We start from the raw sequence: 26,152 nt of genomic DNA, 5'->3' as shown, positions 1-26,152 counted from the left end.
ATGACTTAGTAAGATGAGATCTTGTTCCCACGCCTTACTAAGTCATGGCCACAACTTAGGATCTCGTTCCCATGCCTTACAAAGTCATGGCCACAACTTAGGATCTCATGGCCATGACTTAGTTATCTTATTTCTACATCTTACTAAGTCATGGCCACGTCTTAGTTTAATTTATGTGGGATGTCACCAGTGGGGCTCCATAGGGGGTTAATTATATTACCTCTATCTCTCATTATTGTTCATCTGAAAATCTCTGTATGTTTAAATATGTTAGAAATATGTCATTGGGTGTCATTTCTTAATGGAACTAACTCTATTGGGTCTGAATGAGTCCATAAGAGTGAATTATCATTAAAATCTACCCTCTCTTTGTATCGTTGTAGAGCGCCACACTGCCGGCAAGAATGAGAGGCTCCTCTGCCCCCAGCTCATTTCTTCAGGAGAAGATGGAGGAGCTACAACTGCACAAAGACAAACGCAGAGAGCCAGACTGAACATTGCATGGCACTACACTTCGGCGGCATCTAAAAAAAAACAAACAAACAAAAAAAAACCCTAAACAAAAAATTTATAAAAACAAACAAACAAAAAAAAGACTGAAAAGTGAAAGACTAGATCTACATTTGGAATTTGGGAACAGACTATTTAAACACACTGGAAATAGACACTGAGCACATGCTTCCTCACACTGTACAGAGAAGAACTGCCATCTCTCAACGTCTTCAAGGAGATGAAGCCTACATGCATTAATGATGATAAGCCTGAGTGGGACCACCTTGAGAGTAGCACAATGCAGCTTCAGTCAGCCTACACCCTTCAGAGCCATACTGGACTAGATGTTTATGAGGAGCACCAGGTCTTTATTAATAAATCACCAGCATCCACTGCCAATGCACCACCCAGAAGCATCCAAAGGCGCACTGTGATACAACTGATCGCTCTACTGTGTGCAAGACTCATGGATTTTTCTAAAAAAAAAAACAAAAAAAACAAACAGAGCATCTACATGGCTCAGTAGACTTCACCATGAAAAGCAAGAAAGGTGCTTACTGTCAGAGCTGTGTTCATCAAGATGCTTTATATATATATTGTGTAAAAATATCGAGCCTTTGACTTTTACCTATACTGACGGTATTTGTACTGTGAATTTAACTGTGAGATGTTTGAGGATGTCCACTGTGCCTTTGGGCTGCTTGTGTCATAGGAATGAATGTATGTGCTCTGGATCACAGAGCTGAAGGTGGCTTCTAACTTGAGTTTTTCTGTTCCGCCTTAAAAGGTGCAGCAGAATGCAGCTGATGCAGTCAGGTGGGAAAAGTTAGGACACCCTATGAAAACCCTGGGCCCTATCTTACGCCCTGCACAAGGCGCGTCGTGATGCTCATTATATCTTATACCTCAGCAACAGTCTATTTTCACGCCTTCCGCCTGCGCCGCTTAAATAGCAACATTTCTGGCGTACTGCTATCCAACCCAGACTAAATGTATGAGGTTTAACTACGACAGGCTAATTTTAAAGCATTTAAATTGGCAATAAACATGTCCTAACATTTCACTTCATTTTCTCAATACTTCAATATTGAAGGAGAGTTTTAAGGGGGTATCAACTTTTTCCACATGATTGTAGATTTTACTGCACCATTTAAGGTGGAATGAAACATTTCAAGTAAAAAGCCAACTTCAGCCTATGGTGCCTGGTGCTGGACTCCTCTCCTGGAGGACTCAATAATCCCACAATGCATCACTGTGCCTTTATGCAATGAACAATTCAACTCCAAGCAGGGAAGAAGGGTACTCAATACACTGAAATGTAAAATGGTAAAAATGAACACTGTGGACTGTGTGTGTATGTATGTATACATGTATGTGTGTGTGTGCGTGTGTGTATGTGCGTGTGTGTGTGTGCGTGTGTGTATGTGCGTGTGTTTTCTAACAACATTCCTCCCAGATTTTTATTTCTATGTTGTTCCGACTTGAATGTCCGTCTTACTAAATCAAGAATTTAGGCTGTAGATTTTTGTTTTTTTATTTATTGAGTCACAAATCTACAGTATTTTCCATCTCCTAGCACTGCCTGAACCATGAAAAAAGGTTTCTGCAAAAAAAAGAAAAAAGAAAAAAAAGAAAAGAATTGTTGTGGTTGCATTAAATGCTGAAAGTGAAACTGAACTGTGTTGTCTTACTGATTTGTGTTGATAGGAATGACAACCGCACCAGTAATGCAGGTCTGAAATACAGTTTACAATTGCTGTGTAACTCGGTCACACAGACAGGATTTTTGTATAAAATTGGTTAACTATAGAGAAACTTACCAACTCAAATTTCTTTATAGTGGTGGTGAATAAGACCAGACAAGCCTCTAGAAATCAATAGCGGATTTGGCTTTTTTGATGGTTCACATTAGATAAATGTAAGAACCTGCTGGTCACCATCATCTTGGCACAGCCAAACCTCTAATTTTTGCTGCTGCTGATGCAACATCACCAGGCAACTAACCCGCAATGTGGGGAGAGAGGGTCATCTACACACCCTGTGTTCGGTCTTCGGACCAGCATGACTGGGATTTGAGCATAGTGACAGCGCCTTACACCGCCGGACCACCAGGGGCCATATTTACACACTGGTTGATGGATATTTAAAAAAAAAACAAAAAAAAAAACACACAACAACAACAAATTATATATATATATATATACACTGTGTGCAGAATTATTAGGCAAATGAGTATTTTGATCACATCATCCTTTTTATACATGTTGTCCTGACTTAGATTTGAAAGCTAACCACCGATCAAGTAAATCAGGCGATGTGCATCTCTGTAATGAGAAGGGGTGTGGTCTAATGACATCAACACCCTATATAAGGTGTGCTTAATTATTAGGCAACTTCCTTTCCTTTGGCAAAATGGGTCAGAAGAGAGATTTGAAGGATTTTTGAAAAGTCAAAAATTGTGAGATGTCTTGCAGAGGGATGCAGCAGTCTTGAAACTGCCAAACTTTTGAAGCGTGATCACCGAACAATCAAGCGTTTTCTGGCAAATAGCCAACAGGGTCGCAAGAAACGTGTTGAGAAAAAAATAACTGCCCATGAATTGAGGAAAATCAAGCGTAAAGCTGCCAAGATGCCATTTGCCACCAGTTTTGCCATATTTCAGAGCTGCAACGTTACTGGAGTATCAAAAAGCACAAGGTGTGCGATACTCAGGGACATGGCCAAGGTAAGGAAGGCTGAAAAACGACCACCTTTGAACAAGAAACATATGATAAAACGTCAAGACTGGGCCAAGAAATGTCTTAAGACTGATTTTTCTAAGGTTTTATGGACTGATGAAATGCGAGTGACTCTTGATGGGCCAGATGGATGGGCCCGAGGCTGGATCAGTAAAGGGCAGAGAGCTCCACTCCGACTCGACGCCAGCAAGGTGGAGGTGGAGTACTGGTATGGGCTGGTATCATCAAAGATGAATATGTGGGACCTTTTCGGGTTGAGGATGGAGTGAAGCTCAACTCCCAGACCTACTGCCAGTTTCTGGAAGACACCTTCTTCGAGCAGTGGTACAGAAAGAAGTCAGTATCGTTCAAGAAAAACATGATTTTCATGCAGGACAATGCTCCATCACATGCATCCAAATACTTCACAGCGTGGCTGGCCAGTAAGGGTCTAAAAGAAGAAAAAATGATGACATGACCCCCTTGTTCACCTGATCTGAACCCCATAGAGAACCTGTGGTCCCTCATAAAATGTGAGATCTACAGGCAGGAAAAACAGTACACCTCTCTGAACAGTGTCTGGGAAGCTGTGGTGTCTGCTGCACGCAATGTTGATCGTAAACAGATCAAGCAACTGACAGAATCTCTGGATGGAAGGCTTTTGAGTGTCATCGTAAAGAAAGGTGGCTATATTGGTCACTGATTTGTTTGTGGTTTTGTTTTTGAATGTCAGAAATGTTTATTTCAGAATTTTGTGTTATATTGGTTTACCTGGTGAAAATAAACAAGTGAGATGGGTATATATATGTTTTTTATTAAGTTGCCTAATAATTCTGCACAGTAATAGTTACCTGCACAAACAGATATCCTCCTAAGATAGCCAAATCTAAAAAAAACCCACTCCAACTTCCAAAAATATTAAGCTTTGATATTTATGAGTCTTTTGGGTTGATTGAGAACATAGTTGTTGTTCAATAATAAAAAGAATCCTCTCAAATACAACTTGCCTAATAATTCTGCGCGCACACACACACACACACACACACACACACACACACACACACACACACACACACACATATATATATATTTTTTTTTTTAAGGGAGAGAAAGGACTTTGAGGACCATTTGACTTACAACACTGTGCATGAATTAATACTATTCAGTACTCGTTATCATTTTGTGCAAGACTTTTCTGTATTGTAGCTTTTAGAGGCATTACAGGCTTCAAATGTCTGGTTTCGTTCACCACCACTGTGAACAATTCTAACTAACCAAGTTTCTCTAGAACAGAGCATTACGACACAGCCTTTGCTCAAAGATACTTGCCCGGATAATTAAATTAAGCTTAATAAATAAAGTGTTTCTTTACCCTGTTTTTCGGCCGTATTCAACTCCTTGTAGGACGGAAAGTCTTCAGGATCAGAATACAGGTACCCAAGATGAGTCACATACAGCATTACTGATTGTTTGTTATGAGAATTTATTTTCAGACTGAAAAAAAATGATCCAACCAGACTGTACAAACACAAGGAACAAAAGTTATTGAAGCATTTTCAAACTTCAAACAGTCAAACAAAATCAACAAAATTAAGTGATTCAGAAATAGACATACTGCTGCTGTCACACAAAAACCTTGTATCTCTAAAATGGCAATTTTACAGGAGAGGGGAAATACCTTCAATTTCAATGGAAGTCAATGTAAAAAGATTTTATTGCAAGTCTTCTGGAGCATTTCTATTGGTCCATTCATCATCAAATCTTGACACAATATAAAGAACAACTTTCAGATTTAAACTGTCAAAAAGTGAAAAATGGAGATACAAGGTTTTTGTGGGACAGCAACAATTTGTAAAACCTATTCTATTACATGTTGCAAAATAAAACCTGTCAAAATCGACACAAAAATATTTTCAAAATAGATATTATTATTATTATTTTTAGCATCATTATTATTATTAGGGTGCCATTTAACAATCTTTCATACCTGATACGCAGTAACAAAATTAGAACATATTTCAAGGAAAAAACATGCTTAGCTGTGCCCCTATACAAAAATAGGAAGGGTCCAGTTATCATCAGTCAGAATGAATTTGCTAAATCAACATTCAACCCATGAATGAGTACAGTCATCATTTTCTATAGTGTTCTATCATATTTACCTGTGCAAACAGTACTTGATGCATGGCGCACAGTGTTAAAGAACCCGATTAAATGTGATCACAGCTGTTCTGTGACTGTGGTTCTTAATGAACGGTTTGAAACCAACACTGTATTTCTTGGATCTACATAACAATGTCAGCGTTTTATCTGGAACCAAACACAAAAGAACCTAAAATGTGTCCACGTGGACGTCTCGGCAGGTAAGAACATCCCCGTGGCAAGACAGAATACAAAAGGAATCAAGTTACAGAAAAACGTGTGTAATGAAGTGTGCATGCTTGTGTTTGTGTGTTATTGTATGGATGACAGTGGAAGGATGACATTTGAGTCTGCGGTAACACACACACACACTTCACTGAGAGCCCTGTCCCTGACCATTGCCCTGCTGTCCAGAGTAGTTACCATATTGGCTGTAGTACTGGTTCCACTGGCTCTGATTCTGGTAGTACTCCTGCCACTGCTGGGCATACTGGTGAAAAAGAGAGAAAACTTGTTAATGATGTCCCGCCCTTCAGCAAAAAGAGCCAATCAGCTTGCATTACTGAGCAAACACAATACAGACTGTTCATGAGTTTGTCAGCTTTTACCAGTGATTTAAATGACTGGAAACAGTAATATGGCCTTCGTTTTGAGTAGTTGTCTTTCCCCATTAACAGCTCAGAGCCTGGTCTTGTGTGACTGGAAATAACTGTGGCGTTGCAAAGATAGTTGCCAAATGAATAGACTTGCCTCAGTAACTACTACAAATTATTCAGCAAACATTATGAATTTAATAACCAATATGAATTATTATCCGCTATGTCTTATTAGTTTTATAGTTTTTAGTTTTAGTTATTCACTATAAATTAAGTTTACGCTTTGAAATATTCAGTCTCAGCTATATATTAATTGAGGGCAAGCATTTAGTGATTCTGGTTGTAGCCACCACGGTTATAGCCTGACAAAAACACGCACGTATTTCAGATTTAAGATGCAGGCTTTTTTTTTTTTTCCAGTAGAGAGCTGCTAAATGTGTTGTTCTAAAGGAGTAATGGGGCTGCAGGTTTTCATCCCACAGAGCAGTACAGTACAGTTTTCAATTATTCACTATGACTTAAGTATACATTGTGAATTATTCAGTCTTAGCAATATATTAATTTAGGCCGAGCATTTAAAGCACTTATTTTAAGGGTTTAAGGGTTAAAAGGGTTGAAACCTTATGTTGACTGATGCCAACTGTAGGGCTGGCCCAAGCAGCACGTAACAGGTTTTAAATACTTGCTCTCAAAACCACCTTTCAAACAATAACTTTTGTGTTTCATAGTTAATCACACTTCATGTGTTCATTACTGCAACATTACATGTATCCAGTAAGTGGTAACAGGGCTTACAGGGATGACGGCGCAAATAAACTGAAATCAACCAAATAAAAACATTTGCTGTCTGAAGTCATTTATTTTTTTCCCCTCTAATATCCCAAATATAGATACAGATGACTGGGTATAAATACACAGATGGCAGGGTACTGGATCTGACAAAGATTAAACAAAGCTTTAAAAGTCACAGTTTACCTGTTGGTACTGTTGATTGTAGCTCTGTTGCTGGTTGTATGATTGCCCTGGGGCTTGACTATCGCTGTAGCCTTGTTCATATCCTGGGTACTGGTTGTAGTTACCATAGTTGTAGCCTTGGCTGTAGCTACCCTGGTTATAGTTGCCTTGGTTGTATCCTTGGTTGTAGCCCTAGATTGAACATATGGGGAAAAACAAGTGCATTGTACAAAAGTATCACACAGCTTTTAAACTGTTAAACTGTGGGACGTAACACTTACCTGGTTGTAGCCGTCCTTGCTGTAGGAACTTTGACGGTTGCCATTGTACCCTCCTCCAGAATGCTGGTTACGGTTGTATCCGCCCCTGGAACCATTGTCTCTGTAATTCCCACCCCAGCGGTTCTGGTTGTAGCCACCACGGTTATAGCCTGACAAAAACACACATGTATTTCAGATTTAAGATGCAGGCTTCGGAGTATTTTCATTAGAGAGCTGCTAAATGTGTTGTTCTAAAGAAGTAATGAGGCTGCAGGTTTTCATCCCACCAAGCAGCAAACCTCATTGCATGAAGAATGAGACCCGCAGATTAGCTTGTTTTAGGAAAACAATTTACAGGACATTTTTCATGTTCACTTCCATACATGACAAAATGCATATAGCAAACATTTTAAATCCTTTTATTATCAACTGGTTTTACACCATGGATGTACTTACTACTCAGCACCTAATTCTATATGCATGTATTTACTGTTTTCTGAGGGATTTGCTTCTTATGGAAAAGTTAAACCATTATACATCAGCCACTAACCTAGAAGCAAGTTTAGGCTTCTACAAACGTCAGTTAATAGTGCATTAATGGCTAGAACATGCAATCTCAGTGGCTCACTTGGCTTGAATTTTCCAGAATCTCAGTTTTCTCATTTTTCCATGGATTTCCAGGTTTTTAAGATATGCAATCTTAGTGACTCAATAGCTCACCTGTTCCAGGATCTCATTAATATTTCCTGGGCATTTTTAGCAATTTTCTAATTTTCCAGGAGGCTCCAACGGTCTCTAAATTTTGGGATTTTCCAGATTTTCTAGGACGCATGACAATTCTGGTCTTAAAATGAGGATGTTCTAGATGTTGATGATGACTCAAATACACTGAATATTCTTAAGACATTGATTTGAAAGGTGTCCACAACAAATAGCAGAAATGAGCCACTCAATCCAGACTAATGTTAAAGATAGCCCAAATTATCCAATTAATATCTAACTGTTTCCAAACAGGGGTTTTGTTTATGTCATAATTTTATAAATTACTTAGCAGCACTTTACACAATACAGATCATTTTACAACAAGCACAGAGGCTCAGACTAATTTATAAAAGGACCTCCTCTGTATCCTCCTCCTCCTCCTCCTCCTCCTGAGCTGCTACGGTTCTGATATCCGCCTCGCGGGCCTCCACGATTGTCGTAGCGCTGGAAGCTGCCGCCGCCACTACCACCCCCACCTCCGCTGTGGCCACGGAAGCCTATCTGCCGGTTATCGAAGCGTTTGTCAGGCGGGGGTCCAGCCTTGCGGCCTTCTTCGTTATACTGCTTTACCAGCTTCTCGGCTTCGTCTTTCTGCAGCTCAGCAAAGGTCACCTCATCCAGAACCTCTCCAGCTTCCGGCAGCACGAAGTTGGCTTCAGGAAGATGTGATGCCAGGACAAGGGCCATCCACAGGAGAAGGAGACCGATAAGAGAAAGATGGGGAGAAAAGAAAAAGCAGAAGAGAGGGAAGGGGATGCGGTGGAGACAGGTAATGTCACACCACCAAGAGACAAAAACAGATGCTGAATTAATATCATACCGCAGATGTTTCAAATGAATAAAAAGAAGAAATAGGGATGAAAAATAGCACAGAACCATGTGGAGATGACAGACATAAAACAGCCTAGAGCAAACACTGCCTCCCTGATTGCAGGGATTCGATATTTGCTCTAGTTTGCACAGAAACTGAAGAGCAAGAAATTTAAACAGAACGATTGAGACAAGCAGAAGGTTCCAGATTTAAGGGGTAAAGGGAACGAAAGCTGCTGCTGCAAACCAAGTGACATTCTCTAATGTAGCATGTTAACTGAAAGAGCTAATAAGGTTCTTGTAGACATTTCAGTGACCATTTCAAGCCAAAGAACTAACTAAGAAACTAAACTAGATACTTAATGGGAACATTAGTCAATTTTCTCTCCCCTTTCTTACTAATATACAACAGTGAAATAAGTTAAACACAAGCAAATAATTATTTTTGCAACAGCACTATGTGTACCTCAGAAAACCTGTTTCTACTACTACAAGCTCAACTTCTGGGAAAAAAAAGTCTTATTACTCCACCCCCCATCTCAACATTAGTTACTCCATCCCATCTCTTCAACGCCCTGTTACACAATGTTCCTCCTGGACAGGTATGTAAACACTGTAAATGTGTAGAATATGCCATTTGAGTGACATGCTTTACATAACAATGGAATAAGGAAAGCTAAAGTAAAGCATTGTGTGAACTTTTTATTCACAAAAATACATTTAATACTGCAGAGCTGCAGCTCACGAAGCTAACTAGCCAACACAGATGGTGAGTGAAGCTCAGGTGAGCTGTCAGACAGCGAATACACAACTATTGTTATAGCAGCTAATCGTTACAGGCTGAATTCTTTGTGTTAATAGGTTTACAATTAGGTATAGAATTATATTAAAAAGCAAAAGACCACATATAATGGTAAAACAGCAAACCCTCGGCCAGAGCAGACATCAGTCACCCATGTCTAAGTGCCACTGCTATACCAAGACGTAAGTGTAGAGTATGTGGGGAGCATGAATAAAGATAATTCTCATTCTAAAGGTATGTTGTGTTCATGGTTGAAAATTAAAGGCAGATATTTAGGGGGAAAAAATAAAGAATCATTGTGGTGTTTGGCTCTCCGTCTCTTAACCACTAGAGGTAATGATTCTTGAATCTTGACTAATGCTCCTTTAAGCATCTGTTGTACTATGATCTACGGCTCAGTTTGCAGACAGGACAAAAGTAGGAGGGGTGGGGCAGAGGGAGTAAAATCAAACTGGGGCCAAAAGCCCAACAGAGTTCTGGCAGTAAGCAATGATGAGGGGGATGGGGGTAGGTCCAAGTTTGATTACAAAAATAAATAAATAAATAAATAAAAATAAAAATACACACAACATAAATAGTTGAGCATAGATCTGGAATCTGGTTTTAAAAGTGGTTTTACTTTTTTCCGCAGCATTCCTACCTTTCATTTCTAAAACAGCATGATCGGGTACATCCTTCCCTTCCACATCAGTTTGCTTTAACGTTCGCTCTTTTAAATCCTCGTCCGTGGGACAAATTACAATAGCCTTGCGTTGAAACCCTTCAAAAGGACGCATTTTTCGTCTCTGGGCTGATCCATATACATTTGTCTAGCAATGGTGACAAGAAAGAAGTAGAAGCTGTTTGTTATTGTTACTTTGTGTTCTGGCTTGGGCGACTCGAACCCTGCAATGATTAAGCGAGAGAGGTATCGCCTCCGGTACTACTGACGGCCTCTCGCAACTTCGCTTTTAACTTTACTTACCTTTAACGCCACACTGTGCCCACCTAAAATAAAAGGGGTTAATAGGGACCCTTTCACACAGTGCTAGGATACAGCCTTAAACAAGTCTGGCTTTACAATTGGGATGTGTGTAAACTGCTGTGAACTGACCACCTTCAGTCTACAACCAAGATAAGTCTTCAAGGTAGCTTTTCAAAAATAAAAAGGCATTTTGTTGTTATTAGAATATTACAATTATAAGTTTTATCCTATAAAATTCTACTTCCAGTTATGTTTCTTGCATCTTAAAGCAACTAAACGATACTTTATTATCATTATTGATCCTTTAAAAATCCTAAAATCATTCATTTATTAACTTATAATAACTAAGCCTCTTCAAAAAAGTCTTTGTTCACACTGCAGGGTGAACAATCATGCGGATGAATTATACATTTGATTACAGATTACAGTTACAGTCCTCTAGTGTGCCCCCTCAAGGTTGAAAATTCCTTTCAGCTGCTTCCACAAATTTGCGTCAACTGATTCATTTTCCCTTCATTACATAGCAGTGGTCACAGAAAAATCCAAATGCTAATGCTCTCATTGGTGCCTATGGCAGCGCACAAAGCAGAAAAGCCCCTTGGCTTGATTCCCTAGACTGTGAGGGGGAACAGTGCTTTCGCCTCCCTCAAAGTTTACTGTCCCAATTTCTCCCTGGGCGCTTAGGTGGCTTCCCATCTCTTCAATATGTGTGTTCACTACCACAGATGGGTTAAGCACGGAGGCTAAAATCGCTGTACTATTTTGAAATACTGTGGATGATTTAAATACTGAAGCATGATTTAATTTGTTGAACCTAAAAAAAACGTGTAGGCTATATTCATGCAACATATCAGCACAGCATTTCCTACCAACTACAACATGGCAAGGACAGAAAACAACTGAAGCTGGACCTGGGCAGCAGATAAAATTAGCAAAAAGACCCCCAAGTAATATTCAGAGATCAGATTTTTAAAAACAACCACAAATAAACTCAAATGTATGTCGAGTAAATGCCACGTTTAAGCTTTAAGAGAAAGTCAGCAGTGCACATTTCTGATATGAAGAACCGAAATATCCTAAACAACGAAAAACACATCAAATCGGATCTGACTGGTCAAGCGGAGTCATATGTCCAGAAACCTCACTCTATTTAGGAATTCCCCAGGACATTTTCAACACATTTTTCATGACTTCCATACATGAGAAAACAAATACTAGGAGTGCACAAAAAGCTCAAGTATAAATAGGCTTAACACTCATGCTTCCCGGGTGTACTACTGAAAACCGTTTCAAGAGAGGATTAGGGCTGTCGCAATTAGTCGATGTAATCCATGACCTTGAAGCTGAAAATGCATCGACATAAATATTTTATACTGCTGAGGGCTTGACCTCTCTGCTTAAGAACTGAACTAAACAAAAAGGTGCTTTAACACTGAGAAGTGTCGAAAGCCTACTTTAGCAGCACTAGTGCAATGCGCAATCACTCAGGCCCTATTCTGGACAAATGGCCACCATAAACGGCAAAACCACATCAAGCTTTGTGTAGTCATGTTTAGTAACCATTAATGGTACCTGCTCCCCTAGTATCACCACTCATTTGCTTTGGGCTTGATGGGACATGTACCTTATTTTATTTCTGCCATTAATTAGTACATTACAGTGTGTAGGGAATGCCATAAATACAACAGATCCCATATATAAGCAGCATAAATAGAAATGTGGATTTGTTTTGGAGGTGTGATGCGATGCGACTTAAAAACGGCTTCTTTTTAGGTTTCAGGTTGCCATTTTAAACCTTCAGTTTGTTCAAATAAAAGGACATTTAATGCTCAAGACTGACTTTGGAGGAAAATAAACCATTTATATTTATCAACTAATCAATAAAATAGCCGGTAGGTTAATGGATACAAATCCTTCTGTAAATCCTTGTTTTTTGAGGTTTTTTTTCTTCAAATGTGAGGCTCACTGGTTTACTGAACTGCCCTTTAAGATAGAAACGGTGTTATTTTGGTAGAGAGTTCAACATTGGCTTTCTGGAAAATCATTCATTACTCATAAATATGTGCATAATTGAAAGCAAATGATACGGAGCTAGAAAGAAACTGATAACTGATGATTAACAAAGAAATATTGCCAATCAAGGCCTTATTACTCATGTATCTCTCCACATGACAGCATAACAACTTAAATTAACTGAAATAAATAAATTGAGCAGCAGTGCTTATCTATGCAATATGCATTCTCAGATGTCTCCATGTCTCAATCTGATCTAATATTTCCTTTTGAGCCATTTTTAGCAATTTTCTCATTTTCAGGAGTTTCTATGACGTTTTATGAGTTTTCTATTTTTTTCTAGATTTTCCTAATGCTTAGGAACCCTAAATCTGAATCAGGTTTGGAATTACACACATGGAAACCTCATCTAGATATTCTATTGTTCTCGGATGATTCAAATGCAGTGTATTCTTTAGACATGAATTTGAAAGAACGTCTACAAAACTTCTCATGGATAGCACTAATATTTCCAGAACATTAAAAATTCTCACTTTCAAATTTTCTAGGACTAAAAAGAAAATCTGAAACCCCTGAATCTGAATCAGATTTAAGTCTGCCCACAAATGTGGCTTTAAAACAACTGGAAAATTCAAATTATAATGTGGATTTTCATCCTTTTAAACTGCAGGAAATCTACCATGTTCAAATCAGATATGCTGATTGAGTTGCCTGTCTTCTCATTACAAAACCATCACATTAAAAGTGGCCATCATGGGTTATCTAGCTCTTAGACTCTTTTTAATAAGTTCAAAACAAATATTTTGAGTCAAATTTAAAACTGTATGATGGAAACAGCAAAAAAAAAATAAAGAGCTTTAAATTAATAGTCACCAAAATTAAAGTTTTTCTGAAAGGGTCCCATAACTTACCTTCATTTACTTGTCCATCATAGGCGGTTGGGTCCTGCAGACGTACACACACACATACACTACTTACCTGGGAATACTTACAGTTTCCAAGGTAACGCCAAGGCTCATCCAGCTGACCTTACTTACCTTGAAACCAAAGAAGGCGGCCCTACAAAGCTGAACAGCGTTAGTTCTCACTTACCTTAAATGTTTTACCAAAACATTAACATTCAACATTTCCAACTGTGTACATGATCCTGTGGTCTGATTAAAAATCACTATCAGGGTTACTTCTGTTACAGTTACCGTAGCAACAAAAGTTGTTTTTCTTACTCACCAGGCAGAGATTACTTGTCTCTCAACATCTTAACACTGTAATGGACTACTTGTACAATATTAAAGAGAGAGCTCACAAGACAAATATGCAGTAGGAGAAATAAAGGATGCTCGAGATACTGAGGAGAACAGCAGTGATAAGCACTTTTTCTGCCATTTTACAAAATAGCAACATGTCTTTACAATACAGCACAACAAAGCTCAAGAGAGGCTGAGGCTTCTTCTACTCTATCATATTTTGGCTCCCTGAAAGATAAATAAATAATACATTAGAGAAAGGGCATAAGAGGTCATCTGCAGTTTTGTTTTTTTCTAGAGAATGATGGGGCTTAGAGGCAGTACCTGGTCCAGAATGTAGTTGCGTTTCTTGCGGGCAGCGATCTGGATCAGCCTGTTCAGACACTGAGTGGCCTGCTGGATCAGGATGTCCCAGCGGCCGGAGTAGTTCCTCTGACGACGCAGACCCATCACCTACAACCAACACAGTGAGCCTTCCATATGTGGACATTTTAACAGATAAAATAATGCTTTTAAGCACCAATAAAAAACATTGCAGTGTCCATCCTTGGTCAAATTCCTTTTCAAAGTTGGCGTTTCACATTTCCCAACAAAGGACTGGCAGAAGATGCCTTGATTAGTTATGAATGGATTCCAAAAATTCATAATTTTTTGTAGTCAGGTACAGTGTAAAAGGACATCCTAATTGGAACCTGTCAAGAATTAATTAACAGTTACATGCAACAGTGTAGGAACCCCTGGTCACAACCCCTGGTTACTGTGAATTAGTTAAGACCGAAAGCAACAAAAACCATAGCTTTGTGCCTAGTACTTTGGGATGAACTTTAAAATTAAATAAATAAATAATAACATTATAACAGACATTATCGCTCAACGGCAGCTGGACATTCTCAGTAGGTAAATAAAAGAGTCTGCAGTGTGGAACCATTTTACAGTGGAACATGAAAACAGACCATAATACGTGAAGCTTTATAAAACTATCACTGAAACTCTCCGCTTTGACCAGCGGGGAAAGCATGCAAGCTGTGATGCTTGCTAAAAGGAAATGTGACTAAAGTACGGAGTACCAAAGTAGTGAATAGTAGCAGAACTTTTGATCGGGGGTCCCCAAACTTTTGCATGCCAAAATGAAAATTGTTATACGCAATGCTTAAAAGTGGCATTAATCAATGAAGTGTTCCTCTTTTTCCTTGTGGAAAAGTAAATAACAAATTAGAAGACAGCTTCTAAATGTTGATTTTCTTGGTTTGTTGTGAAACCCAAGAAGCAAGTGGTGATCAACAGCATCATATACAGTATCTTACAATTTACACAAAGCATATTTAAGATTATTTCCATCATTTTAGGACATTAAACCATTAGAAAAACCCTACAAAATATATGACCTATATCAAGGTAATGTCTTGTACTGAGCAAAGTGCAGGCAAGTATCTAAAGTGGGCAACTGCATGCAAAGAGATGGACTCATTTAACATTTCAGATCAAATTGATTAAAGCGTTGTAAGAACACTAACCATCCTAAACATCACTCATCATAGATTAACCAGATATAAGCAAGTCAAAGAAATTCATAAGTAAAGAAAGTGTGATAATTCAGTCATCAAGACGACCTAAAAAAACAATTTCAATAAATGAAAAAATTAATTAATACAAAAGCATGACCCTCAAAGATACAACAAATCATAACATTTTATTTATTAGAATACGGAATTGGAACAATAGATTTCCGCCGCATCCTTAAGCACTCATTAACACGCTCTTTGACCGCCTTTATATCTGCGCTGGACATGTCAGGAAACCTCTCTCCCACTCTCCTCATCACAAACTCTCGGACGTTGCGAGGCACTCCCCATTTTCCCCGGGAGCCGTCCCAGTTGGTGTGCATTACCCACTGCTCGTAAAGTTCCTGAGAAATGATGCTCCTGAACACCAGGGCTCCGTAGCGGTCCGGTCTGTTCTTGCTCATCCGCAACAAGATTTTATCGTTGACGGCAGTGATTTCCCTTAAAGTCACATCAGGGAGAACCGACCCCTCACTGCCCCAACAGAGAGGCTCCATGAACAGAGAGGCTGGGAAGTCCAAATTCACAGGCAGTCTTGAAGATTGCAAGTCTTTACTCCTTGCAGAAGTGGATGGGGTTGGCTCTTCATCGTAATCCATGATCATGGGGACCGGAGCGCCAGCTTGAGTGGCCAGCGAAGACGAGGTGTGGTGTTCGGACTGGATAACGTCCCACAGGCGGTAAAGCTCTTCCTTTAACCACTGGCACTCCGCCTCTTTATCTTCCAGCTGGGTCTTAAGCTCCTCTATTTCAGTCTGCCGCTCTTTCAGCTGAGCTTTCAATACATGCCTTTCCACCTCCCATTGCGGAAGGTCATTTTCACAAATATCGGGGGGCTGAAATGCAAACAACATGCAATAACTAAAAGTGCCGATGTAGAGGTAATGCTTTAAATGCTGCTTCGTATAGCATGCAGTCTGCATCTATGCAATTCAGCAAGTTTTTACCTCCTCTTTTATCACAGTGCTGGCTTTCCGTCCCGCAACCGGTTGTTGCAGACACTGAAAATTAAATTTCATACACATTAATTTCTTAGTATTAGTGTGTGTGGGGAAGGTTGTAAGTGTAATAGTCATTCTATGACATAGGGCCCCATTTGGCTACCTGGCGATATTTGATGGGATGCTTAAAGCACATCTCCAAAAATGTGCTAAAGTGTTTTCCCAAAACTCAAAAGGTATTGACTCAAGTGTTCTTTGTTTCATTAAAATTAAAAATTAAATTATTGACAGATTAAATAAATATAACTGTCTGAAATTTTTGAAGCGAATTAGTATTTGTTTGTTTGACATCAAATTCATAATTTGAGATGAATTTAAAAATAAATAAATAAAAAAAACAAATTAAACTACATACTTTGGGCAATATGGTAAAAAACATTTAAAAAAAACAACAAAAAAAAAAAAACACGATATTTAAAGGCAATTTCATATTTCATATTTTGACATGCAGACAAAATGCATTAGTGGTGACAGATTTTAAAAACCACTATTCAAATACTCTCCCATCCTGAGTACAGGAATTCCTATTCAAAGTCTGCTGCACCTCATCCATTTAAACTGGGCTAACTGCACTCTCTAATGAAATGTGCAGTTGGTCAGTGTTCTTTAAGCATTGACAAAGCTTGCTAGTATCACAATTTCAATCAAATAGCACCATATTGCCCAGCCCTACTTATTTAACAACATTTTTCAGCAACATTAGAATTATTTAATTATTTTATGTATTAGTCAAATGTTGTACATCTTTTTGTGACAGGGTGGTATCAAAACCTCTCCCATGTCCAAGAATAACACACACAAATTAAACAATAAGTTTTTTTTTGCCTGAGGCTGGAAAATGTGCTGTAATGGATGTTCCAACAGCTTTAATTCTGTGCATTTTAAAAAATAAATAAATATAAATACAAAATTGCTGTTGATCATTTAAAAACGCAAAAGTGAAAACGGCACCTATTCCATAGAATGACTCGTAAGTGTTGATCAGCCATACTGAGTTGTTGTACTGAGGTGTCCTGAATCAGTAAATGCTGTATTTACAAACAGTGCAACATCATGATGTCACAGAATCCAGTTAAGCAACAGAACACATGATTGGGATCCTGTCAGAAATCCCCATCTCCCACCCAAACAGATCTTCCAATCACACTTGAACTGACTCATCACCAGCATATCCAAGATGGAACTACAAAGCTGAGGTAATACAAACAAAACACTTCAGCATAGATGGGGCATAAATGCAAGGCTAAAACGCTCACTTGGAATGTTAATTTTCATGCACCTTTGCATGAGCGAATCCTGTAGGTAGAACATTAAGATTTAAGAGCTTAGGTCCAAAACACCTTAAGATACAGTCTCTCCCGTCCTCTTCACTCTTCGTGAAGACCTCACTGACTTCAAGGTGTCTCATTACAAGCAGAACAAGTTTAAACCTGGCTGGTTAGTTTGGTGTTTACTTATACACATTTGCATCTTGGGCAGAATGAACATTGCTGGAGTAAGAATAAACCAGGACACAAACTACAACACAGGAAAGAAGAAGAACAACGGCCGGTTTGGAGCACAAACGTGTTGGCCCTTCCTTCTTCTAGTCAGATACTGCAATTCATTCATCCATCCATGAAGCACCTAATAGGGTAACACTCCCAATGTTAAATGAGCCCATCTGTGTGCCTAGGCAGTTATAGATTCCCACACCTTACAAATCTTACAGGCGTGTGAGGCTTACCTTCATTTTGTCCATGATTGCGTTGGTTCCGAGGATGTTGTACTTCTTCTCAGGGTTCTTCTCAGCATGCTTGTTGGCCCAGGTGGTTTTGCCACATGCAGGCAGACCAACCATCATCAATATCTAAGACCAATGGCACAGCAATGTTGGCATTAACATGCAATTTAAAAACTCTACATATCCCACTCTGACCCTGGTGCAGCCACAGGCTCAGTAATGTCACAGCGCCACTAAAGGAACGGTTAAGCTCAAGGGCCCAACAGTGGAAGCTCAGCAGACATCAGGCATCAAACCCACAACCCTGTGAGCAACAAACTACTGCCACTTTCCAGTGGCAATTCTACACACACATATATACATTTTATACACATTTTTACATACTTATCTATATACATACACTATATAGAAAAAAAATATTGGGGCACCTACACATTACATACATACAGGAGTTTCTATGACCTCCCATTCTAAATCCTTTGACTTGACAAAGTTGCTGTGGTTTCTTTAATGCTTCCACTTTACACAATAACACCACTCCCAGCTGAATGTAGAACAAAGTTGATGCACTGACTGGTTGTTGTACTGGTGCCATCCTATTACAGTGCCACACTGGTATTCAGTGAGCTCTTTAGAACTACCTATTCTTTCACTAATGCTTGTAAAGGCAGACTGCATGGCTAGGTGCTTGATTTTGTACATATGTGGCAATGGCATACTTCTGTCCATATAGTGTAGTTGTTAATATCTATTTATATCAATCTACATGAAGCAATATATATCTTCTTTTTCTTTCCTATATTTATCACGGGTATATATGCATATTCCTTGTAATCAATTTTTCTGCACATCTTGCCCCTGCACATTTTTGCACTTCTGGTAGATGTCAATTGAATTTTATTACCATGTACTGAGTTGAATTTGAATATATATATATATATATATATATATATATATATATATATATATATATATATATATATCTAAAAAAGAAACTAAAATATCCCTCTAGCAAAACAAGACACCTAGTAATTACTTTAGTTCTCCAAATAATTTAATGTGTGTAGAACTACTGACCTCGCAATCAGCTTTATTCTCAGGGCCCACAGTGCCTCTGGTCCTGTCCTCAATTTTAACATCCTGGATGAATATGTATCCCTCTGGCAAAGGATAGAAGGGCTCCTCCTTCTGGCCAAAGTTAAACTCCACAGCACAGTTCTTGACCAGAACATGAGGGAAAAGTGCACGACCAGCCAGCTCCTCCTTAGACACCTGGTACGCCACATCCAACCACTTCCCATTTTTGGAGAACGCAATTTTCACCTCCTCACTACTGTCAAAGTCCTGCAAGAGATAAGAGTATAAACACACCATCAGATGACTTTATCATGAGGAGTGTCTAAAATTGGAAAGTTACATTTTACAGACAATGCTAGCTGTACTCACAATGTAACATCCGATGATGTCATTCTCACCAAATTTCTCTCCATAATCTTCAAATTTACAGTTGGAGGATTTTTTGCCTGTTCCACCATATCCATACGAGAAGGCTTCTTCTCCTGGATTATAAAAAATATATATATATTTTTTTTTTATTTTTATTTTTGGGGGGCACATTTAAAAAAACTAAATTAATAAAAAAAAGTTGGCTCATGGCTCATTTCTGACCTCTGGTGGATGTATTCTGCTACTGTCACGTGTGATATTGAACAATGATGACTAGCGGTCATAATGCCTCATGCATGTGAAAAGTCACAAACTGATGCAAGGCTGTCTTCGTAAAGTTGCCTGTAATGTAAAGGCCTATTCGGACGGGATAAAACTGAATAGGGGGTCCTGTGGTAAATCTATTTCTTCTGCCATGTCTGCGTTTTTCCGCACTCCTCCAATGAGAAAAATCACAAGATGAGTTTCCTGCTGTTTTACACAGAACTGCTTTGATCTGCTCTGATCATTTTATTCCTGTTGGGAGACACATCTCTATGTTATCTTTATCTAAACAGATGTACAGTCACTGTACATTGGAGTAAAAGCCTTTTGAACACTGCTAGGTGCTGTGGTTAGCCTCCAAAGGCAGGTCTCAGAGACAAAGTCCTCATAGGCAAGTCTGTTGACAGCCATCTTTGCAATGGCACCGGGCAGTTACTGCCAGTCATACGAGACCAGGTGTCTATGTCTCTGGATGTAGTAATGCTTATGCAAATCTCCACATCGAAGGAGAGGGGGAGGCCCTTTTGCTAAAGGGCAGGACTTTATCCATAAACAGATGCCATGTTGAGCGTTACAAGGGCTCCCATTCACATTTCAACCAGTCTCCTCAATTACATGGACCAACTATATGGACCAAACTGTTGTGAATGTATTTACTTAACAACGTGATCCAAACGTTCAGGTACGAAATTGAGTTTCAAGAATGTCCATTTGTGTGCGTTTTCCCCTCACCAAGCTGTGTGCTGCAGGAATCCAGAGACCAGCCCACTCGCACTACATGAGGGTCAGGCTCACTGGTGGGAAGATGCTTGACTGAGATCTCTTCAGTTATCTGCAAGGATAACAGGTACAAACAAGCTGTTAACTTGGCATTTTTGTGCCAAGGCAGACCTGACAACAGTCTTCAGCAGAGCAGGAGTTCCCAGTACTGTCTTTTGGAGGCACTAAGAATGGCACAATAACATACATAAGGAGCAGAGAACAAAACCATTAGAGATTCAGCCTTTGGTTTCATATTGCTGTAAGTAGAGGTATCTGCTCCTTTCCCTTGGTTTTAAGTGCAGGTAAATGATAGGTTTAACACAGAAGCAGAAGGTTTCAGGGATCGTTTCATTTTTAATAAGTTCTGACTGGGTGACTCTTCTGGTAAACTTAAGCAGCTGCATGTCCACAATCATGCAGGACAAGCGGCTGGTTTATACAAAAGACACACTAGTTTACAAAGTCCAGAACAGTTCCATAATACAGAGATTTAATATGCTTTATGATCTACTGCAAATGTCCCTCACTTTTATTGTAAAGAAAACACACAAATTATATCTGGATCAGCCTTGATCTCGATCCACTAGAACGAACTGGGATATCCCCAGTTATTGTGTCAGCCCCAAAATTCTGCGTAAGTGCATCCCTAACAAAAACACGCAGAGTGTGGCTTCCCCAGAACTGGAAACCTTTCAGTACAGCCGACAGCGTTATTGCTTTTATCCATAGGAAGAAAGAAATCATTACCTTCATCTCAAAGCAGACCTGACCCTTGCTCACACCGTAAGAGGCTCGTGCTCCAGACCAGAGATAAGCAAAGCCTTCAATAGTCAGAGGGTAGCCGCTGTATCTGTTACGGGACACTTTGAAGTGCAGGTCACAGTTATCTGCAAGAGTGTGGAAAAAGCTTTCTGTGACAAGTGTGGAAAGTCCTTCTACTGTACAAGAGATGGACTTAAATCATGCATGCAATGAAAGAAGAGAGTGAACTGCACTAACAAGTGTCGATAGCTACTAGTGTGTCATCAAAATCCTCCTCTTCTTCTTCTGCTGGTGGTTGAGGTGAACGGGACCTAAAAATCACATGACCATTATTACATTACAATCGCTAAATCAAACAACAATTCATTAATTCTAGGGTGGTCTTAAATCACTTTCTAATTCTAACGATGGTTGTATATGTTATACATGGTCAATAGGATTCCTCCGATTTTGCAACAATGCAATAGGGGATGCAATGGGGTCTATATATGGCTTCTATTTAGTTACTGTCCATAACACTAACAGGGGTTGTCCAGGTCCAGGACTATGAAAGACAGAAGAAAAAAATAATCACACTGCCTTCACCTCTTGTCCTCCCGATGCTCGTAGTAGCGGTAGCCTTGGCTCTCGTCGTAGTTCCTCTTGCGACCGTGGTGGGCACCGCTGTCCTGCTGGGACTTGTGCTGTGAAGCCTGCTGAGACTCCTTCTCCTCCTGTCTACTGGCTGCTTCAGGCTGCTCGTCCTGTTGTTCCTCTGGCTTTGCATCATCCTCCTTCTTCACATCCACAGGCTGCTCTTCTTGTTCTACAGAGGTATATGCAACATTTTTACATTTTTTAATTTACAGGTACAGATCATGCACAATTTTATTACACTTAGAAATAGACAGGTGATTCTTAGACTATGTTTCGTATATACAAGCAGAACATCTTCACATCAGTAACAGCAAATGCTATATAGTTGCTTGTATACAGTATGTTGCCTAAATGCAAACATATGCTGCCACAGGAATGACAGCCTGATAGGTGTTTTTATATCTTGGGCTTTAAAAACAAAATAAACAAATAAATAAACAAAATAAATAAAATAATAAAAAAAGCTCTTTTCAATAATAAAAGAACACATTATACTTTTTCATTTAAACCATGTTTTCTCTTTCCAATTTTTTTTTGCTAAATATTCTGTACAATGCACTACAGAGTTTGTAACTACATTCAAGTATCATAAAAGTATCACAAAAAGTTATCATCATCATCATTAGTAGTATTTCAGACATATCATCAGGGTGCTCTTCATGCCTAACGCATACTGACCTTCCTTACAAACAGGCTGAGCTTCAGGTTTGGCTTCAGGTTCGGCTTCAGGTTTGGCTTCATGTTCGGCTTCAGGTTCCTCAGTCATGTCCGTTTTGTCCATGTGGACATCTACAGAGGTGTCAGGAGCAGTGTAATCCTCATCAGGGGCCACCTTCACCTCACGTGCTTCAGTTTGAGTGCTCTCATCTTCCTGCTGTCCCAAGTGAGCGCCCTCTTCATTGCCAGCATCTTCAACACCTGTCATTACACATAGTGGTGTTAGTGGTATACAGACTAAATACCATCGTTGTCACGCAAAACCCTGTAACTCAGTTTTTCACTTCTTAACATGATGTGAATCTGGCAGTTGAGCTTTACATTATATAAAGATTTTATGATTAATGGAACAATAGAAAGCTCCAAAGTGGACTGTAATAAAATATTTTTGCCCTGACTTCCATTGAAAGTTAAGGAATTTTTTTCCTTCTCCTATTATGACATTTTATGCATCATGGTTGATGCATCTGTGTGTGATGCTTAAGTTACCTACAGTGTGTATATTTTACTCCTGCATAACACATTTTACATGACAATTTTCCAATCTTTGTATTACTGGGAACCTCACACAGAAGGAAGTGTTTCTTATATGGCATCACTTAAAGGACCCTTTGTAACTCATTTTTAAGAGTGTAACAGAGAACTTTTGCTGTCTGAAATCCACCCACAGTGATCAATACCATACTAGAAACAGTCCAATCTCTAGACTGCATACAAATGTATGGCACAAAGAAAAGCCGTTTCCTACCTGCTTCAGTCTGCTGCTCATCAGTAGCAGCTGTGACATTCTCCTCAGGCTCTGCAGCTGTTTCAGCCTCCAGAGAAACCCTCAGCCTCTCAACCAGGTCTGCTTTGAGCCCTCGAGTGTCAAGCCCTCTCTTCTGGAGTTCCTCTTTCAGTTCATTTACTTTTAGCTTCTTTACGTCAATATCCATTGTGGGCTCCACTGGTTTTCTGGTAGCCTACAACAGCATTAAAGCACATGGTTAAGTAGTGCTGGCAGATATACCAGCAGTGTGAATATATATATTTTTTATGATTATAAAAGAGGTAAGCCATGTGGTTTGAGAATTTAGCCAAGGAAGCACAGCTTTCAGACCAAAGTTTGAGAGGCACATCTTTTAGTCCAGGGTTAGTTAGTCAGAGAAGCCCAGCTATTAGTCCAGGGTTAGTTAGTCAGAGAAGCCCAGCTATTAGTCCAGGGTTAGTTAGTCAGAGAAGCCCAGCTATTAGTCCAGGGTTAGTTAGTCAGAGAAGCACATCTATTAGTCCAGGGTTAGTTAGTCAGAGAAGCCCAGCTATTAGTCCAGGGTTAGTTAGTCAGAGAAGCACATCTATTAGTCCAGGGTTAGTTAGTCAGAGAAGCCCAGCTATTAGTCCAGGGTTAGTTAGTCAGAGAAGCCCAGCTATTAGTCCAGGGTTAGTTAGTCAGAGAAGCACATCTATTAGTCCAGGGTTAGTTAGTCAGAGAAGCACAGCTATTAGTCCAGGGTTAGTTAGTCAGAGAAGCACATCTATTAGTCCAGGGTTAGTTAGTCAGAGAAGCCCATCTATTAGTCCAGGGTTAGTTAGTCAGAGAAGCACATCTATTAGTCCAGGGTTAGTTAGTCAGAGAAGCACATCTATTAGTCCAGGGTTAGTTAGTCAGAGAAGCACATCTATTAGTCCAGGGTTAGTTAGTCAGAGAAGCACAGCTATTAGTCCAGGGTTAGTTAGTCAGAGAAGCACAGCTATTAGTCCAGGGTTAGTTAGTCAGAGAAGCACATCTATTAGTCCAGGGTTAGTTAGTCAGAGAAGCCCAGCTATTAGTCCAGGGTTAGTTAGTCAGAGAAGCCCAGCTATTAGTCCAGGGTTAGTCAGAGAAGCACAGCTATTAGTCCAGGGTTAGTCAGAGAAGCACAGCTATACGACCAAGGTTAGATTAGGGCTAACTGGAGTACACATATGTAATATAGACTAAAAGCACAGCAGCACAGGGTCAGAGTACATATAGATAGCTATGTACTGTATGTATGTTTATACATGTGTAATACAACGTTACCCAAAACAGCTTCTGGACTAGCTAGCTAGCTAAGCACACAGAGAAGCACAGCTTTTACCCTGGGCTTAGCCAGAAAAGCACAGATACTTACGCCAGAATTCGTTAACGGGAAATAAAACTACTTTGACAGATAAAATTCGCATGTTTTTCACGTATTGCTAGTCAGCATGACACTCGCATTTTTACTCTGGTTACCTTCAAAGGCTCAGTGTTTACACAGAGATTAGCGAGCTAGCCGTTAGCTCGATTACTGCCTGTATTTACAGTTGCATCACAGAGACCGCTAACAGGCTAACAGGCTAACAGGCTAACAGCTAGCTAACGCTACACGATTTAGCAGAACCCTGCAGGGGTGGTGATGTGCAGGCTGCACGGACAGTAGCGTTAGCTTCAGGAAGAGCACGTACCTTTTGCACAGCCCTTAAATTCAGGACTCTCGCCTCCCAAAACAGTGAAAGTAGCTATGTTATGAGTGAGCGGCCACCGCCTGCTAACAGCTAGCTAGCTAATGTCGTGACGTCGCGTAAACTCACCGCTGCCCCCTGTCGGACGGCCACAGCCGTTGCCCTCAAACTCTGCCCACAGTTCACCTTCAGTTGTAGGGTCACTTCAGCTCCTGCCAATTTAGCCTCCGTGTATGATCTCGTGGCCACGTCTTTTGCTGCAGTTTCAGTCTCTACTCTTCTGGGAGGGATTTACACGTTACATGTTGGAACATTGCTGTGTGGATTTGATTGCATTCAGTTCCACAAAAGCATTGATGATGTTGGGTAATTAGTTCTGGATTATTAATGCCACTCATTTATTAGATGAAGACATTGGATGAAGTTCCATCAACCCAGAGAACTGCTCCATGGACCAAAGGAGGGTTGCCAGATCCACAAGAAATATGCACCCCGATGAGAACTGAAAGCCCACCCGAAGCCAGTGAAACTAGCCCAAAATAAATATTGAAATAATTATATAAAATATAATATAATAATGTAGTACATATAGTCTTATGCTAAAGTTTGAGAATTTTTTAGTTAATTTTTTTGTTTTATTTAGTTGATTGTTTAAGTGCAAGCAAGCAAACAAAATCCTCTACAGGAAACAAATATGTTATAATTTCCTTATGTTCAACATATATTGGTCTCATATTAAAAAATACATCGGACATTATATGTGGCAGCTTATTTCCAGCATATACAAACAACATGTAACACATATATATTTACCAATTTATGATATATAGATGCTATAGTTCATATTTACTTACATGCTTATGACATATATGTAAATATATGTATTTATCTGCCAACCAGAATCATACATATGGTCTTCATTTTATGCATATAAGTTTATGGGTCTAATATGTACATATAGTTTGATGTGTATTCTTTATGATTTATTTGCATATACTGAGTTTTGTATGCAAGTAGGCTCCAAAGTGTCCTGTTCTATGTGTGTGATCAACTGAACGCCTGTGTCAGCAATTTGTGC

The 26,152-nt window shown here is 39.5% G+C and overlaps 2 protein-coding genes across 4 annotated transcripts in view; one reads left to right on the top strand and one right to left on the bottom strand.

Annotated features, from left to right (window-relative positions):
* rasgrp4 (RAS guanyl releasing protein 4) overlaps positions 1 to 2,162 on the top strand; it is a 36,730-nt gene extending 34,568 nt beyond the window's left edge. For both annotated transcript variants that reach the window (XM_072694643.1, XM_072694642.1), the window contains exon 17: positions 384 to 2,162. In XM_072694643.1, the coding sequence (XP_072550744.1) occupies positions 384 to 494 (111 nt within the window). In that variant the 3' untranslated portion in view covers positions 495 to 2,162. The remainder of the gene's footprint in view (positions 1 to 383) is intronic.
* Positions 2,163 to 4,675: 2,513 nt separating this feature from the next.
* On the bottom strand, positions 4,676 to 25,188 carry hnrnpul1 (heterogeneous nuclear ribonucleoprotein U-like 1). Of its 2 annotated transcripts, XM_072694568.1 has the most exons (16): positions 25,078 to 25,188; positions 23,378 to 23,591; positions 22,591 to 22,830; positions 21,862 to 22,081; positions 21,514 to 21,587; positions 21,262 to 21,401; positions 20,485 to 20,584; positions 19,489 to 19,601; positions 19,120 to 19,386; positions 18,046 to 18,168; positions 14,081 to 14,209; positions 10,176 to 10,344; positions 8,280 to 8,576; positions 7,183 to 7,331; positions 6,923 to 7,093; positions 4,676 to 5,841 (listed from the first exon to the last, which is right to left on the bottom strand). In XM_072694568.1, the coding sequence occupies exons 2-16, from the start codon at positions 23,562 to 23,564 to the stop codon at positions 5,725 to 5,727; spliced, it is 2,496 nt and encodes an 831-aa protein (XP_072550669.1). In that variant the 5' UTR covers positions 23,565 to 23,591; positions 25,078 to 25,188; the 3' UTR covers positions 4,676 to 5,724. The 2 variants fall into 2 exon arrangements, with proteins under 2 accessions (XP_072550669.1, XP_072550670.1); XM_072694569.1 differs by lacking the exons at positions 4,676 to 5,841; positions 6,923 to 7,093; positions 7,183 to 7,331; ... (1 more) ...; positions 10,176 to 10,344; positions 14,081 to 14,209 and adding exons at positions 15,403 to 16,154; positions 16,266 to 16,319.
* Between the last annotated feature and the right edge of the window lie 964 nt (positions 25,189 to 26,152).

The sequence above is a fragment of the Salminus brasiliensis genome, chromosome 13 (genome assembly GCF_030463535.1).
Source record: "Salminus brasiliensis chromosome 13, fSalBra1.hap2, whole genome shotgun sequence".
Classification (NCBI taxonomy): domain Eukaryota; kingdom Metazoa; phylum Chordata; class Actinopteri; order Characiformes; family Bryconidae; genus Salminus; species Salminus brasiliensis.
This window is presented reverse-complemented; position numbering and strand designations above follow the sequence as displayed.